Consider the following 17,063-nt stretch of genomic DNA (forward strand, 5'->3'; position numbering starts at 1 on the left):
CCCCGATCGAGACAAATATTCAGATATTCATCATTAATTGGGCCTGAACATCCAGAGAGCAGAAAGTTCTACTGGGACCAGCCCTACTAGTTATTATAACAACTATGAACAATAATGAACAACTAATGAGCCTTCCAGCATCAAGCCCTCCTCGTATCTGGACCTCCGTCTGGACAATCCGACATAGAAGAAGGTTTTACATTCAGTGTCGGAGCAGGAGGACCGAGTGTCTGGACAGCCAGCAGGAGGACCGTTTTTAATCCACTGTGTGTAACGATGGTCATTCTGCTGTAGGAGGAAGATGCTCTGGCTTGTTTGCACGTCTTCTGGACCGGTACCACTGGGTGGGGCGAAGCGACGGATGCAGCTCATGCCTCAGCTCGTTATTTTTGACCTCTAGAGTTCTTCTAATCAGCCTCTGAAACTGATTTTGCTGACTCACGTTTATGCTTTGCTGTAGAATGTGGTAGTGATCCGTCCTTGCCTCGGTTATTTGCAGATGTGACAGACGAAGCCCCGCCAGGTTCTTGTGCACACATCGCCTTACACTGTTTGATTTCAATAATGAGAAGCAAGGCAGGCAGCGGGCCGTCATCTGTGTGCACAAGAACCTGTGAGCTCGCCTGGCTTCCTTACAGGCCACAGAGGGATGAGCAGTGAGTACATCTGATTAGCTGTATCGACTGGTAAAATGCAACCACACTGGGTTTCCGCTCATAAAGCCCAGCAACATAGTAATTAGCCTGGGATCGATGTGAGCGTCCAGCAGCTCGCCACAGACACACAGTCTGACTGGGATTGCTCCATCAGCCGGCAAACAGGCAGCGCTTTGAGAAAAGGGTTAAAGGTCCAGGTGTTATTGAACATGAGGGGCATTACTGTCACATTAGCGCTTTCATGTTTTTATCTGCTCACATTCTGCCAGATGAGTGAGATGAAAGAGATTCTGTGGAGATAAATCACCTCCGTGTGTCTGTTAATCTCGCTTTTCTCCGCCCGGTGGCCTCGGCTCTGGATTGGATTTGTCAGCGGCGCTCTTTGCCGTCCTGACTGATGGAACTTGTAGCTAATCACATGTTTGCGTTATCGCACACAAACACTCACTTGCTGGCTGGAGCTCTGTTCATGTCTAAACACAGACCTGCTGCTTGTCTTCCTAATCTGGACCATCTCTAGTCCAGCTGGTGGACTGAGCTCACCAGACACCTGTGTCGTTTACGTCAGCGGGGCTCGTGTCACGATAGCCTCCAGATTAGACCAGCTCATCAGTGAGGGGCTGAGAATGAGGTGTCGATGCTGGCTGAAGACATGTGAGGCTGGAGGTGAACGACTGGCTTCTCCCTCTGCCTCCAGTAACTCCTGACATCTGCCTTTTGAATATAAGATGACAGCTAATGGCATCAATACGTAGGGGTGGGAGATACGGCTAGAAGATCAGATAGTGATGTTTTGGGTTTTATTCATGATCCACGATTCGATTCACAAAGAATCTGATCAAGTGATTAGTTGTGTAAATGGGCACAAGGCCTGTCACTGCAACTCAAGCCTGAAGGTCCGACTCACAAATCTCCTCACGGCAAATTCATTCTGAAGCTTCTGACCGAGGTGACCAGTCCTATCTCCACTTGTTGACTTCCCTACCCTATAAGACTTGTGGATAATCGGTATTGATGCCACAGAGCTCCTATCAGAGAGCACAGAGTCACCAAGTAGTGCTGAGGCAAAGCAGAACACCAGGAACCAGAAACATGTCTGAAACACAGGAGGAACCTCTGACTGGTGACTGAGATGGAGTTACAGGAGTGTTTGCTGACCGCCGTAAAGCTCCATGAACCCAGAGCGCCTGGTAACTAGCTGTGTGTGTCGGGTTTAGTGTAGTGGTGTGGGAGGCTCGTACCACTGGGAGGAGCTTCATACCATTACAGGTTATTTACTAGCAGGCAGCCAATCAGACGACAGGCACGTCTGTGTTGGCAAAGACAAAGAACTACAGGAATGTTCATAGGCAAATTGTTAAATGAGTTCAATTTTGGTTTTTTTATTTCAGTCCTGTTTTGTTGGAACTTGAAACATGCTGAGGTTAATTGGTGATTGTAAATTGTCCGTAGGTGTGAATGTGAGTGTGCTTGGTTGTCTGTCTCTAAGTGTAGCCCTGTGATAGACTGGTTACCTGTCCAGGTGAACCTGCCTTCACCCTGAGTCAGCTGGGATAGGCTCCGCCCCCCATGACCCTCGGTAGGATGAAGGTGTAGAGATGATGGATGCTATCTGCTGCAGTTTGTGTCTCAGTGGTGGAGCTTTGTTCTGACCTGTGCCTGCTGTTCTCCAGGTGCCCACGGAGTGCGAGAGGAGCCTCAGTTTGTGACGGCACGTGCAGGAGAGAACGTCATCCTGGGATGCGACGTGTCCCACCCCCTGAACGGCCAGCCCTACGTGGTGGAGTGGTTCAAGTATGGAATGCCCATCCCCTTTTTCATCAACTTTCGCTTCTACCCTCCTCACGTGGACCCAGAATATGCCGGTAAGATGTGAATACACTCACTTTAACATGCTAAACTCCAGCAAAAGAGTAATATTGGGTAAATAATGTAGAGCTGCTCGCGCTCTGCCACAGTCTGCAGGATTTATCCTCCTACAGGCTGCAGTGTGACGAGTTCATGGACCTCCAGCTCTGGTTGGATATTAAACTGTTAGAGCACAGCGTGATCAGTCCTTCTTTCTGCATCATCCACTGCGTTGTATTGACACTTATTTCCTTTGTTTACTCCATATTACTCTTTTTTTTAATTAACTGATTTGAAAAAAATTATTTAAAATTTCACATTCTGTCATTTAATTTTCCATGTTGTAGGTTTTTGCTGTTTTGTCAGTAACTGTATTGAGATATTTATAATGTCCTGTCAGTCATCATGTTGGTCACCTGACACCATGAACGCATCATGAACTGTACTGACTGAAGAACCCGTTTGGGAATGCAGCTGGATCAGCTACTACGACACGTCTACCAGAACCAGAACAAACAGCTAGTCTTGATCAGTGGTTCCCCTCCACTGGCTGTGGACCAGTACCGGGCCGTGGGTCATCTGGCTGCACAGAAAGAATAAAAACGTTTTATTGGTTTCTTTTATTTCCGGTGGAGTCTGCAGGGTGTTTTATTTTGAAAAATGGCTCGCTCGTCTCTCGTCACTTCTGCTTGTTTCCTGCTCTTGGAGTTTAAACGAGGCGTCAGTCTGGATCAGAAACTGGCTTCTCTGGAGGGACAGAATCTGTGCTGAGATGAGAAAAGTAAAAACACATTAACAAAAAGTCATTGTATTAGTTTAAGACACTTTTAATAGAAAAAAACGATCGTTATTTGTTATGGTCTGTAGAAAACTGTCTTGCTTGGAACCGGTCCGTGGTGCAAGAAAGATTGTGGACTGCTGGTCTAGTTTTGGGCTGCAGGTGGTTCAGTGGTTAGCACCGTGGCCTCACAGCTAGAAGGTCGCCGGTTGGCGTCCCGGTGAGGACACCCGGGATCTTCCTGCGTGGAGTCTCCATGTTCTCCCCGTGCAGCGTGGGTTCTCTCCGGGTTCTCCGGCTATAGATGGATGGTTTGTATCTGATGCATTTCATTGAAACTACTGAGCACAGTGTAGCCCTGTGATAGACTGGTTACCTGTCCAGGTGAACCTGCCTTCACCCTGAGTCAGCTGGAATAGGCTCCGCCCCCCATGACCCTAGTGAGGATAAAGGTGTAGAGATGATGGATGGATTGTCTAGTTTCATTCACAGCACGAAAGCCATGACACAAGTCAGTTTTGTTCCTGTGGTAAAGGAACCTATGACGATGTTGGAGATGATCCATCACACTGATTTATCATCACGACCACTGACAAAGTCAATGTTCCAGTAAACCCAAACTGCAGAGAGATTGTCAGTAAAAATCTAAACTCTAGTGACAGGCCTTCTTCTGTGCTATGTACAGGATGAATACGACCATCTTTACAGGCATCAGTTTAAAGCAGATGAAGCTTCAGGCCTGTGGAGGGATGAGGAACCCGTGACCTTCCTCACAGCAACACACACAACAAACAGAAATCTCATGTCCGTCCTCCGTTTTAAAGTTTTCCATTTAATTGGCACTCAGCATCGTCTGAACCCTGACCTGTTAGTGAGCAGCACCAGCTGATGGTCTGGACAGAGCAGCTCATGCTGGTCCTACAGCTGTAGTGGATGGAGACAGACGTTAGCATTCACGCTTACAAAGCTGATAGAAACTTGGTTTAAATGTGCGCCATAGAAACCAGCTACTGGCTCTGGTGATGCTGACTGGTTCTGCAGTTTAAAACTGTTCATCTGTTGTGCAGTACTTCATGACAGCGGTGCTGTCCAGGTGGAGCATGTCCGTCCAGAACACCAGCACGCTGATGTTAAATGCTATTAAATGCAGTAAAGCTTCACAGAACCGCGATCAATGCTCCCGAGTAGGTTTTATAGCAATCTCTTGTGCCTGCAATCTAATATCTACAAGTTTCTCCAATATCCTGTTCAAAGCAACTGCCAGCTACTGTCCAGATTGTGTACAGTTAAATATTTAATAGTGACGATGCATCGCCAACATTTAAATATGTTCAGAATCAACTCTAATGAGGAAAGAACTGCTCTCAGCATGTAGATATGAATCTGCAGGTGTGTTTGACTGACCACAGTGTGCATCAGCTACAGGAAGAGCTTTCTCTTCTCAGTGTCCTTTACTCTGCGTATCCAGCCTCCTGCAGCAGCAAGAAAAATAGTCTGACACACCACAAGATTGTGGCAAAAAATCCAGAGCTGCGTGTAATCTTTCTGTATCCTCACACACTTTGTCTTCATTGATTAGATCACTGAGGACTGCTGATGTGGGGAGGTACGGCTAGACCTACACAATCCTGTGCACTATAAACAGAGCAGGAGGTTCTGAATGTAGCCCAGAGTGGCCGAGGACAGCAGCAGGTCACAGAACCAGAGCCATGAACAAAGAAATCTAACAAACAGCAAACAGCCTGGAACCCTCCAGCAGCTGACGCCATGTTTTAGTCGACTTCTGTTCATTTACTTCCATCATTCAAGAAGCTTCTCACTCAGCTAGCAGCTACATCCAGCCAGCCGGTTCTGTGAGACCCACCTCTGCCTGGTCTACAAACAGACTACGGACCTCTGAGATGTCTGGAGCTCTGTGGGCGGATGTGGGCTGACAGACCTTCCCACTGTGCTTCAGTCACAGCATTAGAATACATGATGGAAGTCGCAGGTCGAGGCTCTGCTGCTGACGTACACAGAGGTTCACATTGTGCCCTTTTTAGATCGTGGTGGTGTCGGGGGTTAATGAGTGGAGCCGACCACAGAGGCTCTGTTTCCCAGACTCCTCTCTGCCCTGGACTCAAACAAGTCATTGTCTCGATTCTTTACACAACGGAAGAGGAAGAAACCATCAGCGAGTAGATGAGCGCTGATAGCCAGCCAGTAGAAACTGAACATTATGTATGGACAGTGAGAAATGAAGAAACAGAAGGAAGTGATCCAAGACTCCATTGTTGGATGTCTGCTATCATCATGGAGGATCTCCAAGCTGGTCCACCACGGATAGACTCGTCTGAACGTCTGGTTCTGGTGCACATTTCCTCGTAAACGACGCTTTGCTCTTCCTCTGTCAACATCCTGCACAATGTTTAAGCCTCGTATTCAAATCTGTTTGGAGATTTACTTTCTGGTGAAACAAACAAATCGACAACAAGATTCATGGTTAAAGGGCGCAACCCGTTCAACCCCGCAGCCCGCGGTGCCGGTCTGCCGTCTGCGCCGACTTCCTGTTACGTTCATTTAGATTGTCTATCAGCGGGAACCCCCACATGTGAACACACGATTCAGTCATTAAATAAATTATCCAAATAGTAGTAATAGTAATAATAATAATAATAATAATAATAATAATAATAATGGGAGCATACCGGGTTCTCTCCAGCGTCATAACAGAGTAACGACCCGTTACGCTGCTGCCTGAGAAAGTTCTGCTGCTAATTGGGCCGATACGCTGTTTTTGAGGGTATGTAACGGGAAAATATTCACCAACAAGCGCTGATGGAGGTTCACTGCGGTCGTCTTTGCTGCTAACGCTGCTGTTCGTTAGCGTATTCGCCGCTACCCGTTAGCAGCATTCGCTAAGACGACCCGCCCACCCGGTACACTGCATCTCTGGCATACAGGCAGATGTTCCTCATAATTAAAGCCAAAGTTACTGAGTGTTGAAAGGGTTAAAAGGAACAGTTGTCACCTTAGAACTGTTCTAGAAATTTTAGAATAAACACTTGTTTGTGTTTTGGTGGAGAGTTAGAGGAAAAGATGAAGACTGCGTCTTTGTCTGTTGTTATAAGAACCCAACCAGGCAGGATTAGCGTAGCTTAGCACAAAGACCAGCGGTGAGAAATCAGGAAGTGCGGTCCTGTCTGAAGAGCACAGGATGTGTCCTGCAGCAGCTCTGACTCATGAGCGTGTTACGTCCTCGTTGTTTAACGTGGCTCAGAGTGGACAGGAGGCTTCGAGCTGGACTGTCTGTTGGTTAGAAGACTTTGTCAGTCATCCAGGGTTTGTTGTCTTCTCAGGACGTTTCTACACTCCTTTGGCTCGCTGTGTGCACGGCCGATAGGAGCAAACACACTTCTCTTTGTCCTACAGTAGGTCCACACCGGACTGAGCAGACAGTCGCATCGCCTCTCCCATTCCCCGTCTGTGTAAAACACCCTGCATTGCATTTTGGTAGCGTTTCAGGAGGCGGGGCCTCGCGTTGCCGGCTCCTCATTTACATATGCAAATAAGGAGCATAACTTTGGTGAAACTTTTAAGCCAGCTGTCTAATTCAAGCTGAGGACAGATTCAGCAACTGCATAGATGATTTATTGCCTCAGATGTGTTCAGACACATTTTGCTTAACTTCTTCTTTTTTTTTTGAACTGTTTAAATTTCAATCGTCCAATCAGATGCAGCCAATGTATGTATGGCAGCAGAGGCTGAATCCTGTGTTGGTTTCTGTCAGTTATCTGTCTGAGCTGTGTGCCGTCGGGAAGCGTGGAAACTGGGCTGTACCAGAGTGTCAGTAGATATTCCTGAGGGGTGTAAAGCACAGCTGGCAGACACAGCACAAGGTTTCTGGAGAACTTAGAACCTCCCACCGTGTTTTGGACTTTGCTGATGAACCGCGTGTCCAAAGCCAGGATCTCTATGAATGATGAACTAGAGAGGAGTGTGAATGGTGGTGCTGGTAGTGTGAACAGTCTGCTGTACCACTGATCACTGGACCTGTAGAGGGCATTTAGGTGGACGATGAAATTTACGTCACACGTGGCCTAAAGGACGCAGACACAGAAAGCAACTATTGAACTGAAAGTATAATTCTCTGTGAGACAAACAGCAGACTGACGGGAAAACGGGTTGAAATAAACTGGAACGGAGTTTAAAGTCTGCATTCTTACTTTAATGGACAGATGTAGTGTTTACCAAGAACCCACATCAGTCTGTCATCCAGAATGCCAGAATTAGCTTCACATATAAAGTCCACATGGTGTGAGGACCTCAGCAGACTACAGTCCATCAGGAGCACTGCCTTTGATGAACATCAGTGAGGTGGTAGCAGGTCAGGGAGCTTCATGCACAGATGAACATGTGGGCCCAAAGCAAGCCCTCTTCTGTTATCACAGTTAACGCCAGTCAGGATGAGTGGAGCTGAGTGAGAGACGGCCATGTGCTGACTGCAGGGAGCTGATAGAAGAGACAGAGTGGACCGGACTGACTGACGAGACGGAGAGACGGGAGGAACAGCTGGACAGATGTCATAATTACATCAGTGGACAGAAGTCCTGCTGATCGCTGTGTTTGCTGCCTCAGGAGGGATGTTGTTCTTTTCACTTGCAATATGTGTGTGGAGGGCTGCACGGTGGCTTGGTGGTTAGCACCGTGGCCTCACAGCTAGAAGGTCGCCGGTTCAGGTCCCGGTGAGGACACCCGGGATCTTCCTGCGTGGAGTCTCCATGTTCTCCCCGTGCAGCGTGGGTTCTCTCCGGGTTCTCCGGCTTCCTCCCACAGTCCAGAAACATGCTGAGGTTAATTGGTGATTGTAAATTGTCCGTAGGTGTGAATGTGAGTGTGCTTGGTTGTCTGTCTCTAAGTGTAGCCCTGTGATAGACTGGTTACCTGTCCAGGTGAACCTGCCTTCACCCTGAGTCAGCTGGGATAGACTCCGCCCCCATGACCCTGGTGAGGATTAAGCGGTGGATAAATAATGGATGGATGGATGGATGGATGCTTCCTCTATATTCTGTATATTCTAAGTGTGAACTGAACAGACCTGTGATTACGTTGTGAGTTACGTTTTCTCTTAGTTTTGCCAGAGAGGATGATATGAAGTGAAAGCTGGAATAAGTAATGTTTGATGACGTGTGGAGAACCAACACACGGTCACGGTCAGGGATGCTCTGTACTGAACATGATTTGCCAGCAGCACTGGTTCTGGTTTACGCTGCTGAATGGACCCGGTTGGTCCACGACGCCTTCACTGCTCAGTGTGTGTAAGTCCATCTTCTGTAGTAGTTTGTCACGTAGGAATGAAGAGACGCTCAGCTCTCTGTCTGTACCTGATTTAAGGCGTTTTGAAGCAGTTGCATTATTTTTCTTGTTCCTTTGAACTGTTTTATATCCTTAAAAAGAGGTTTGAATGATTTCATCCAGCGACTGCAAAACGAGGAGAAGTCTGACAACATTTTAAACACGAGCATTTCTGTCCTCTGGAATCCTTATTTAACATCATGTATAATGAACGTTGCACTAGTTTAGTTTCTAGAAGAGCTGTGTGATGTCGATGAAACACGTCTATTATTTACAGTGACTGTCACAATGTGAGTGACTTGGTCAACATGTCAGACGTCTGGCTGGTAAATACTACTTTTCTGAGCACCTCCAGGAATACATGTGTTTCACTGTTGTTTTATTGTCAGGTGGTGTTTTTCTCGTGGTTTGGACCTCGCAGCTGGAACTGTGAAGGAACTGGACCCAAACAGTGACCTGCTGTACGTGAGCTGGGACTGAGACAGGACAGAGTGTAGCAGACAGCTTTGTGCTGTTCAGAATTCAATATATGGTTAAAAAGCATTACCTGAGATCAGCTGCTTCAGCCTCAGTACGGGGTTCATGCACGCTTTGTGGAGGTTCTGTGGTTGAATGGTTCTGGTGCTCACAGGTCCACATGCAAAGCAAAGGCTCTGTTTTCCTGATGTTATAATGAAAAGCTTCCTAACTGTAGCAGCAGGGAGCAGCCACCATGTTTTTCTTCCTAGTTCATTTGGCTGGGCTGCCATGCCTGGGTCTGATAATGGTCGGGATCCCCTCCAGTAGGTGTGAGACCTCCTCAGATATGACTCATCCCCAATCTGTCTGCTGATGACTATTCAGTGCATCGTCGTTCAGGGAATCACTTTTCTTGTCTGATCATTTGCATATCTGCAGCAGCGGGTCTCTCCCAAACAGGAACATCCCTCATGTTAGTTTGCACAGGTACATGTTCTTTGCTTTGCTGTTTGAAATGATTCATCAGTGTTACATGCTTCTGAAGTCACCAGTGAAGGAGATGGCTTTCATGAGGTTTGCCCACACTGGGCTTTGTGTGTGGTAATGACATAATTGCTGCTGAGAGCAGTTAATGAAGTACGGATACAAAACAAGAGCCGGGAGCGTGTCGAGGATCTCCTAAACCCCACCAGAGCCCTTCAGTGACTTCTCCCCTCATGTAGAGAGACATGCTGCTACACAGAAAACACAACCAGATCCAGAAATGTGCTTCAGGTAGGACCTCCTACAGCAGAAGTGTTTCCAGGAGGAGTGATGGGATGGATAGTTCATGACATTAAACAGTAAACAAAACAAACACATCATAGTTTGGCTTTTAGGAATATCTCTACAGTTTCTGATTGATGACTCGTGAACACATTTCTGTTGGTGGTCATGTGCAGTGATGTGCAGTGATGGACTACAGAGGAGAGCTGGTCCATGAAACATCAGGGCTCCTCCTTTGTGAGAGCATTTGTGTTTGTCCAACAAATCACCTGACCAGTGGACTGAGTGCAGTCAGTGGATTTAAAAAGGAAATTCCTTTTCAGGGACTAATAGCAGCATGTTGTTCACGTATATCTGGAGCTGAGTGGGTTTCTGTGCAGGGTTTAGCTTTAGTTAAACATGGAGGGCTGGTTCTGTGGCTCTGGATCGGACCGTACGGAGGTTTCCACTTGCTTGTGAGAGAATCTGTGAGGACCGGATTGCTCTGCGATGACATCATCCATGCATCAGATCTAAAAGGCTGGCACACAGACGGTTTGATGAGAATATGCTGCGTTCAGCCAGGCTGCAGCCATCTGTACGCCAGCTTTACTCTCCTTTACTGTTTTACGGTGGGGATTCCTGTCAACTGCTGCTGCACTGATGTCCTGCACACACACGCCATGTAGCACTAGTATGAAGCTCATCCTGGACTTCACTCTGCTGTTTTGTAACAGACTGTGTGTGAAACAACATTCCTGTTATTCTTGTCCGTTTCTCTACCAGTGTGGCAGTAACCGTCGTCACACGGGACAAGTTCTTTCGCTTGTTGGTCAAAGTGAGGAACTTTTCTAGCAGAGCCTCCACATTGAAAGCAAATGTGTGTTTTGTCTTCGTCCATCGTGCTGCGCTGCCTGGTCTGCCATCAAAGCTCTGCACTTTACATGCATTTACCAACCAATCAGAGCAGTGCAAACCGCTGACAGGTGAATAACACTGATCATGCTGCTGCAATGGCGCCTGTCAGGCGCTGCGATATCTAAACGGCAGCAAGTGGACGATCAGTTCTCAAGCTAATGTGTTGGAAGCCAGAATAATGGACGGTATGAGGATGTGAGCAACTCTGACAAGAGCCATGACGGCTGGACAATTGGGTCAGAACATCTTTGACACAGTGATTAGTACCTATCAAAGTCATTCAAAGACACCCAAAGACAGCCGCTGAGCAGCGTGTGGGGAGTCTGAGCTCTGTTCACACATCATTTATAGGTGGAGGGAGCAAACACTGGACACAGAAGAGCTACTGAGGCTGAAGGTGCGTTGGGGACGGTCACAGGGCCCGTTCTGACCACTGCTGAAAACCCCGATACCGGACACATGAGCATCAGAACTGGACCATAATGGAAGAAGGTGGCCTGGTCACGCTGAATCATGTGGATGAGCGGGTTTCAGTAACCTGGGAAGAGATGGCAGCAGTACAGGAAGAGGGCAAACGGCTCTGGACCGTGTTCTCCTGGAAACCCTGGTCCTGATCCATGTGGACTTTACTTTGCGACCTTGAAGGTGAAGGTGTGTTTTGTAAGCCATGATATTCATGTGGATGTTCCTGACAAGTAGTACGCGTCTAAATGTTGTTCCAGACCCGGTTCCAGACACCACGTGACTGAGCGGTCGGGTTCTGGAGGTTCAGAGCTGTTTTGGTGGCATGAAGGGCCCGAGGTCACATACAGACAGGGGCTTTAATGGTGTGGCTGTTGGACTTCAACTGCTCTGTAAATACAAAGACTGTCATTGTCTTGTGTTTTAAATGGACTTTTCTGTGCATGTAAATTTACAGAACCATTTACAGAACCATTTACAGAACCATTCACGAGATGGTTCTCAGACTGCAGAGGGCGGAAACGTTTCCTGTGTTCATACAAACACACTCATGCTTGGTTTTTCCTTCATAACCTTTCATGCTTGAATACATCAGTTTAAAGAAGGACATCCTGCAAACTGTTGCAGGCGGTTCACTCTTAGACAAAAAGAAATGGGACTGGACTCCAAGGGCAGGCGCTGCTGGAACAAACAGAGGAGCAGTGAGGAACCGTTCCTGTGTGCAGCCTGACATGCATCCTTCACACTCAGTAACCGACATGGAGTCTCCTCCTCGGTTCCTTCCAGCCAGGAGAGGAGACAGACATGGTTGGAAGCTGGACAAATATAATCTGATATATAAATAGCCTAACCAGGACACACACACACACACACACACACACACAGGGAACAAACATCAGTACCTTAACTCACTGAGACAGCCTCCAATGCAGCTGATGTGTTTTGCTGGTGTGTCATGCTGCAGAGGGAATTTAGGAGTGCAAACATAAACTAGTGAGGAATACCCACAATGTGGAGGACAGGGGAGACGGAGGGGATTAATGAGGGAGAGCCGGGCTTTGATAATGCGGATGTTTTGAGCCGCCCAGTGCTCCCTGAAAGCCCTTTGTTCAGCCCTTATTGCCAGTGGCCATCTGCTATGGTCCAGTTGCCAACATCATAATTCCTGTCCTCTTTAGCTTTTGATCTGTAAAAGTAAAACGCAGCCGTTCCTAACCCCAGTGAAAAGCCGATATCTGTTATGATGGATTGTGACTCCTGCTCTTGTGTTGTCGTATCGTCCCACTCCTCAGAGGAGGTAATGACCTGTCCTTGCCTCAGTGCATCTCCAAAATAGACGCTACACATGGAGATGCGGACAGACGCCTGATTGACAGGTTTTGCTGCACATATCCAACTGCAGTTGCTGTCCTGCTTTGATGCTGTGCTGCAGGTTCAGTGTGCTGCAGTGTGTTTGTCTGGAGACGGGTCTGATGCACTGTGATGTTACCCTGAGACGCCTCCGCTAACACAGCACAGTGTACTCTGTGATCCCTGCCTATTTATATCTGAACTGTTCAAAGGTTGATCTTCTCTTTAACATTCATCTGGTGTTTCTCTTCTCTCACCTCTTTGTTCATTCACCTCTCACCTGTTCTTTCCTTCCCTTCATTTCCTTCATTAAATTCAATCCTCCCGTCCTTCTCACCTCCCTGTGTCCCTTCCTGCTGACGCCCCGTCTCCCTGGACCAGGCCGGGCCAGCCTACACGGCAAGTCCTCCCTGCGGATAGAGAATGTGCGTTCAGACGACCAGGGCTGGTACGAGTGTAAGGTGCTGATGCTGGAGCAGCAGTATGACACCTTCCACAACGGCAGCTGGGTGCATCTAACCGTCAACGGTGAGTAGCATCAGGCATCATGCATTATTCAAGCTGTTCAGAATAATGATCAGACCTATGAGGCAGTGATGTACTCCCACTGGTCTTCACCTACATGGTGCACATGTGGATTGGTGAGTTTTTGTAAAGAACACATGAATCAGATGTAAAGATGTGAGGCTGAATAGTGTTATTTTATTTTTTGCTTTCATTGGTGCCAGATTTGTCAGAGGAGGCGTTACTGAATGACCAAATGACTGCAAACAAATGCAGAACCAACTAGCAAGGGATGCAAAATGAGCTCAGAGAGATACTACAAAGAATTAGACAATTACTGCAACGTAAAACACAACAACTGGAATTAGATGCGCCTTCACCTGAGTCAGCTGTGATAGACTGGTTACCTGTCCAGGTGAACCTGCCTTCACCCTGAGTCAGCTGGGATAGGCTCCGCCCCCCATGACCCTGGTGAGGATTAAGGTGAAGAGATGATGGATGGATGTTATTAGATACAAAAGACCATGAAAAAAGAAAACGAGGCTGAAAAAGGTGTCAGAACAACCTGGTTAATCATAAGAGACATTAACCAACAAAACTAAACACAACGAGATGCAAATGATTGCAAAGACACACATGAAGACTTCAAACTACCAACAGACACAAAAGCACTGCAGATGGGCATAAATGAACGCAAAGACAGATTTACTGCAGTGAGAGATGAAACAAGCACAAGTAGACAGAAGTTTACCACAAAAAGAGAAAACATCTGCCGACTCAAATCGAGTCAGGTTTATAGTCATGGTGCTGTACAGACAGGATGAGGGAGCCTTTCTTCAGGATCATCTGGAGGAGTTAGCCTTTAGCCTAGCATGGATCCCTTCTCTCTTCCTCCTCCTTAGTTTACGTTGGTACCGTTTGCACTTCTTCTCTCTCGGGCTCGCCTCCTGACTTCTGTGGCCTCCTTGATGCAGCGTTTGAATTTGCTGCTCTCTGATGCGATGGTCATCATGAACCATGAACGAGATCACGTGGACCGTGATGAGGGGGCATCATGCTGTCCCACACATGGGACGCTCTCCTGCAGAGACCACCAGGCGGCAGGAGGAGGCGTGGCCTCGCCAGGCGGGTCACGCCTCCTCCAGGAAACCAGCAGCTGGTAAAGACACGTCAGCACAGACGTCAGTGACGTTTCTGAGGAAGACTGAAGTGACAGTCGAAACACGTCAAAGGTAAAAACAGCTCCTACTTAAACATACCCGTTGTCTGATGAAAATAGAGACCTGTATACCTGCAGAATGCGTTCTGTATGGAAATCCAGGGTCGCTGTGGAAACAACAAGCTGCAGGTTTATGTTATCAGTCCACCTCTGAAACATGAGCTCACTACAAAGCGGATGTATTGTACATCACTACGTCTGCTTTTTTCAGCTCTTTGTTAACTATGTGTTTGATGGGATAGATGACGTGGTCAGATACTTGCTCCAGAGCACATGACTTCTCACTAGGAACAGAAAGCAAAGCAGCGAAGATGGAGCCACTGTGGGTGGAGGTCAGCATGAACACAAACTTATACCAACTGACTAAAAGCCAGCTGGGTTCAGAGATAGTTGCCTATGGCATGTTTGTGGAAGCGCTCAGTGTACCGTTAGTTAGAACCACAGGCAGAAGGACACTCATGTCCCAGTATTTGTATGTCTGCATGGACCCAGGACGGGTCGGTGCCTGTTCACTCTGCCTGTGTTGCGTCGACGTATGCAGTGCGTTGGGTATATTAACACCTTTACATTTACCTCCTTTTTTACTTAAAATGACTAAAAGTTTGGAAGGAGTTTGTGCTTTGACAGAAGACAGTGTGCTGGACAAACTGATTCCATACATCTACTAAAAACTCCCATTTCACTGTGCATGCACTCTCACTGCAGTATGAGGAGCTATTGTTGCTATGGTATTGATATCCTAAAATAGTTTTTAGCATTTGCATCAGAATGGGCTGATGCTATTCAGAATACAAACATTTTACTTGACCCGTGTTCAGGTTAAGATATTCAGCAGCATGTAGAAATGCAGAAGACCCCAGAAACATGGAGTCATGTTTACTGCCAAGCTGATAGACACTTCATTAATGTAATGAACTGTTGGTGCACAGCGCCCCCAACCAGAGGCCAGTCTGATACAGGGAGCCGACAGAACAGTCTGGCAGCCAAGCTGAGACAGATGATGAGCACCAGTGGGGGTGTAGGCCCTCCGGTACCAAAGAGCCAAAATATGAGCAGCCATGCCTCATACGTCCTCCATTGGTCCAGTGTCATGAGAACAGCTCAGATACCTGGTGGTACCGGACGCACCAGTGGATCAGACTTGTTCCATCCTGACTCGACCTTTCTGGATTACAAACGAGTCCAGATGACTTCTCTCCATTTTATTTTATTTATTTATTGTAGAGTTGTGTTTGCTTCTTCTTCCTCTTCAGGGTTCTTAGCAGTGACCAAATGTCTGGTTTTGCTTCTGGCTTCTACTCCTGTGTTTGTTACAGCCATGAGTATGATAGTCTATCACACCGTCTTCTGACGACACAGTCTCAGTTTATTCAGTCTAATGCATTTAATGGAAACTCATTTGGTCTTTGGGAGGGATTTGGCTCTTCTGTATATCTTGCGTTCAGAGATAGCGATGCAGGTGAGCCGGCCAACACTTTGCTACAGAATAGTTCTGACCAGTCTTCCAGGAAAAACCCAAAATCATTCACCAGAGGCATCTTAGGAAGTGGTGAGCACAGCGTGAGCACCGTTCAGCACTGCTGCATAACGCCAGACACCGCTGTATGTTCACGTCCTCCAGATCTTCATGCACTAAATCAGCAGATGATCCATTTGTTGGTTGGCTTGTTCTTGTAGATGAAGGATTTATTGAGTCAAATCATTTTTAATGTAAATTATGTAAATGTGTGTGTGCCCCTCTTGTTCAGTCAAACCCACGCTGCTCTCCTCAGCCTGTAGGCATGTGGTAGACAACACACAACAACGCTCTTTCATTGGAAGTTGAATCTGTGGATCATAATAAGCTGAAGTGATTGAAACAGCTCATTATAAAGTCAGTTTCTCACCTGACGGACGAAGGCTGAAGGCCAGCGGCTGCTCCGTGTCCGTCTCTGTAGACACACTACGTTTCAAACACCTATGATCTGGTGTGAGCTGTTGGAAAGGACAAGTCAAGTCAATTATATTTATACAGCACCGTTCACAACCTCCGTCCTCTCACAGTGCTTCACATCAGCAACTCTCAGAAACAGAAACAACAGAAGCTTTCCCCAACTGCACCCAGCGGTTAGCGGCGCTGCACCATGCTGCCGTCCACACCAACCACTGAGTGCTGCTCTCCCAGTACAGGACGAGGGAAGGGCTGGTGTTCCCAGTATGAACTGGCCAATCACGACACATCTACTATCCAATTACATTTGAGATCCCACCTACTCAGGGACCTTCTAACAGAGCTGCTCTGGAGGCCGGTCTCCTCTCTAAGCTCCACCAGCACATCTGAGCTTGGCTGTTGGGTTTTGTGAGGACAAGCAGACAGGACAGCAACATAGTTAACATGAACCGCTGGATGCACTGGACATGAGACAACAGGAAGTCGGCTTAGATACGTGAATTCATCACGAGTCAGATCCACATTGGTCGTTACTGCAAAAGCGCTTCATTCTTTATTAATTGATTCAGATGACAGCGTTCATCGTGGCTCATTGTACTCTGTCAACATTTAGAAAACATCTGTTCAGTGTTTTTAAGTGACCAGATATTTCAGCGGGCTCCAGCCTCCTCGACCCCAGTGAGGATGAAGCGCTGTTCACATGATGGATGGATGAATATTTAAGACAGAGCTTTGACTCTGAGCAGATACAGGATCAGCTCCTCTGTGGCTGTAGAAGATCTGGGGTCAAGCCTGAAGAGAATTCTGTGTAGAACAGAGCAGAAGAACTGTCAGAAATGTTTTTAGTTTTTTCCTAATGTC

At 47.2% G+C, this 17,063-nt stretch overlaps 1 protein-coding gene across 2 annotated transcripts in view; it reads left to right on the forward strand.

Moving 5' to 3' along the window:
- igsf9bb (immunoglobulin superfamily, member 9Bb) overlaps positions 1-17,063 on the forward strand; it is a 149,286-nt gene that overhangs the window by 40,149 nt on the left and 92,074 nt on the right. For both annotated transcript variants that reach the window (XM_008282644.1, XM_008282643.1), the window contains exons 2-3: positions 2,330-2,521; positions 12,931-13,077. In XM_008282644.1, coding sequence (XP_008280866.1) covers positions 2,330-2,521; positions 12,931-13,077 — 339 coding nt within the window. The remainder of the gene's footprint in view (positions 1-2,329; positions 2,522-12,930; positions 13,078-17,063) is intronic.

Source organism: Stegastes partitus, unplaced genomic scaffold (assembly GCF_000690725.1).
Source record: "Stegastes partitus isolate 25-593 unplaced genomic scaffold, Stegastes_partitus-1.0.2 Scaffold280, whole genome shotgun sequence".
NCBI classification, from domain to species: domain Eukaryota; kingdom Metazoa; phylum Chordata; class Actinopteri; family Pomacentridae; genus Stegastes; species Stegastes partitus.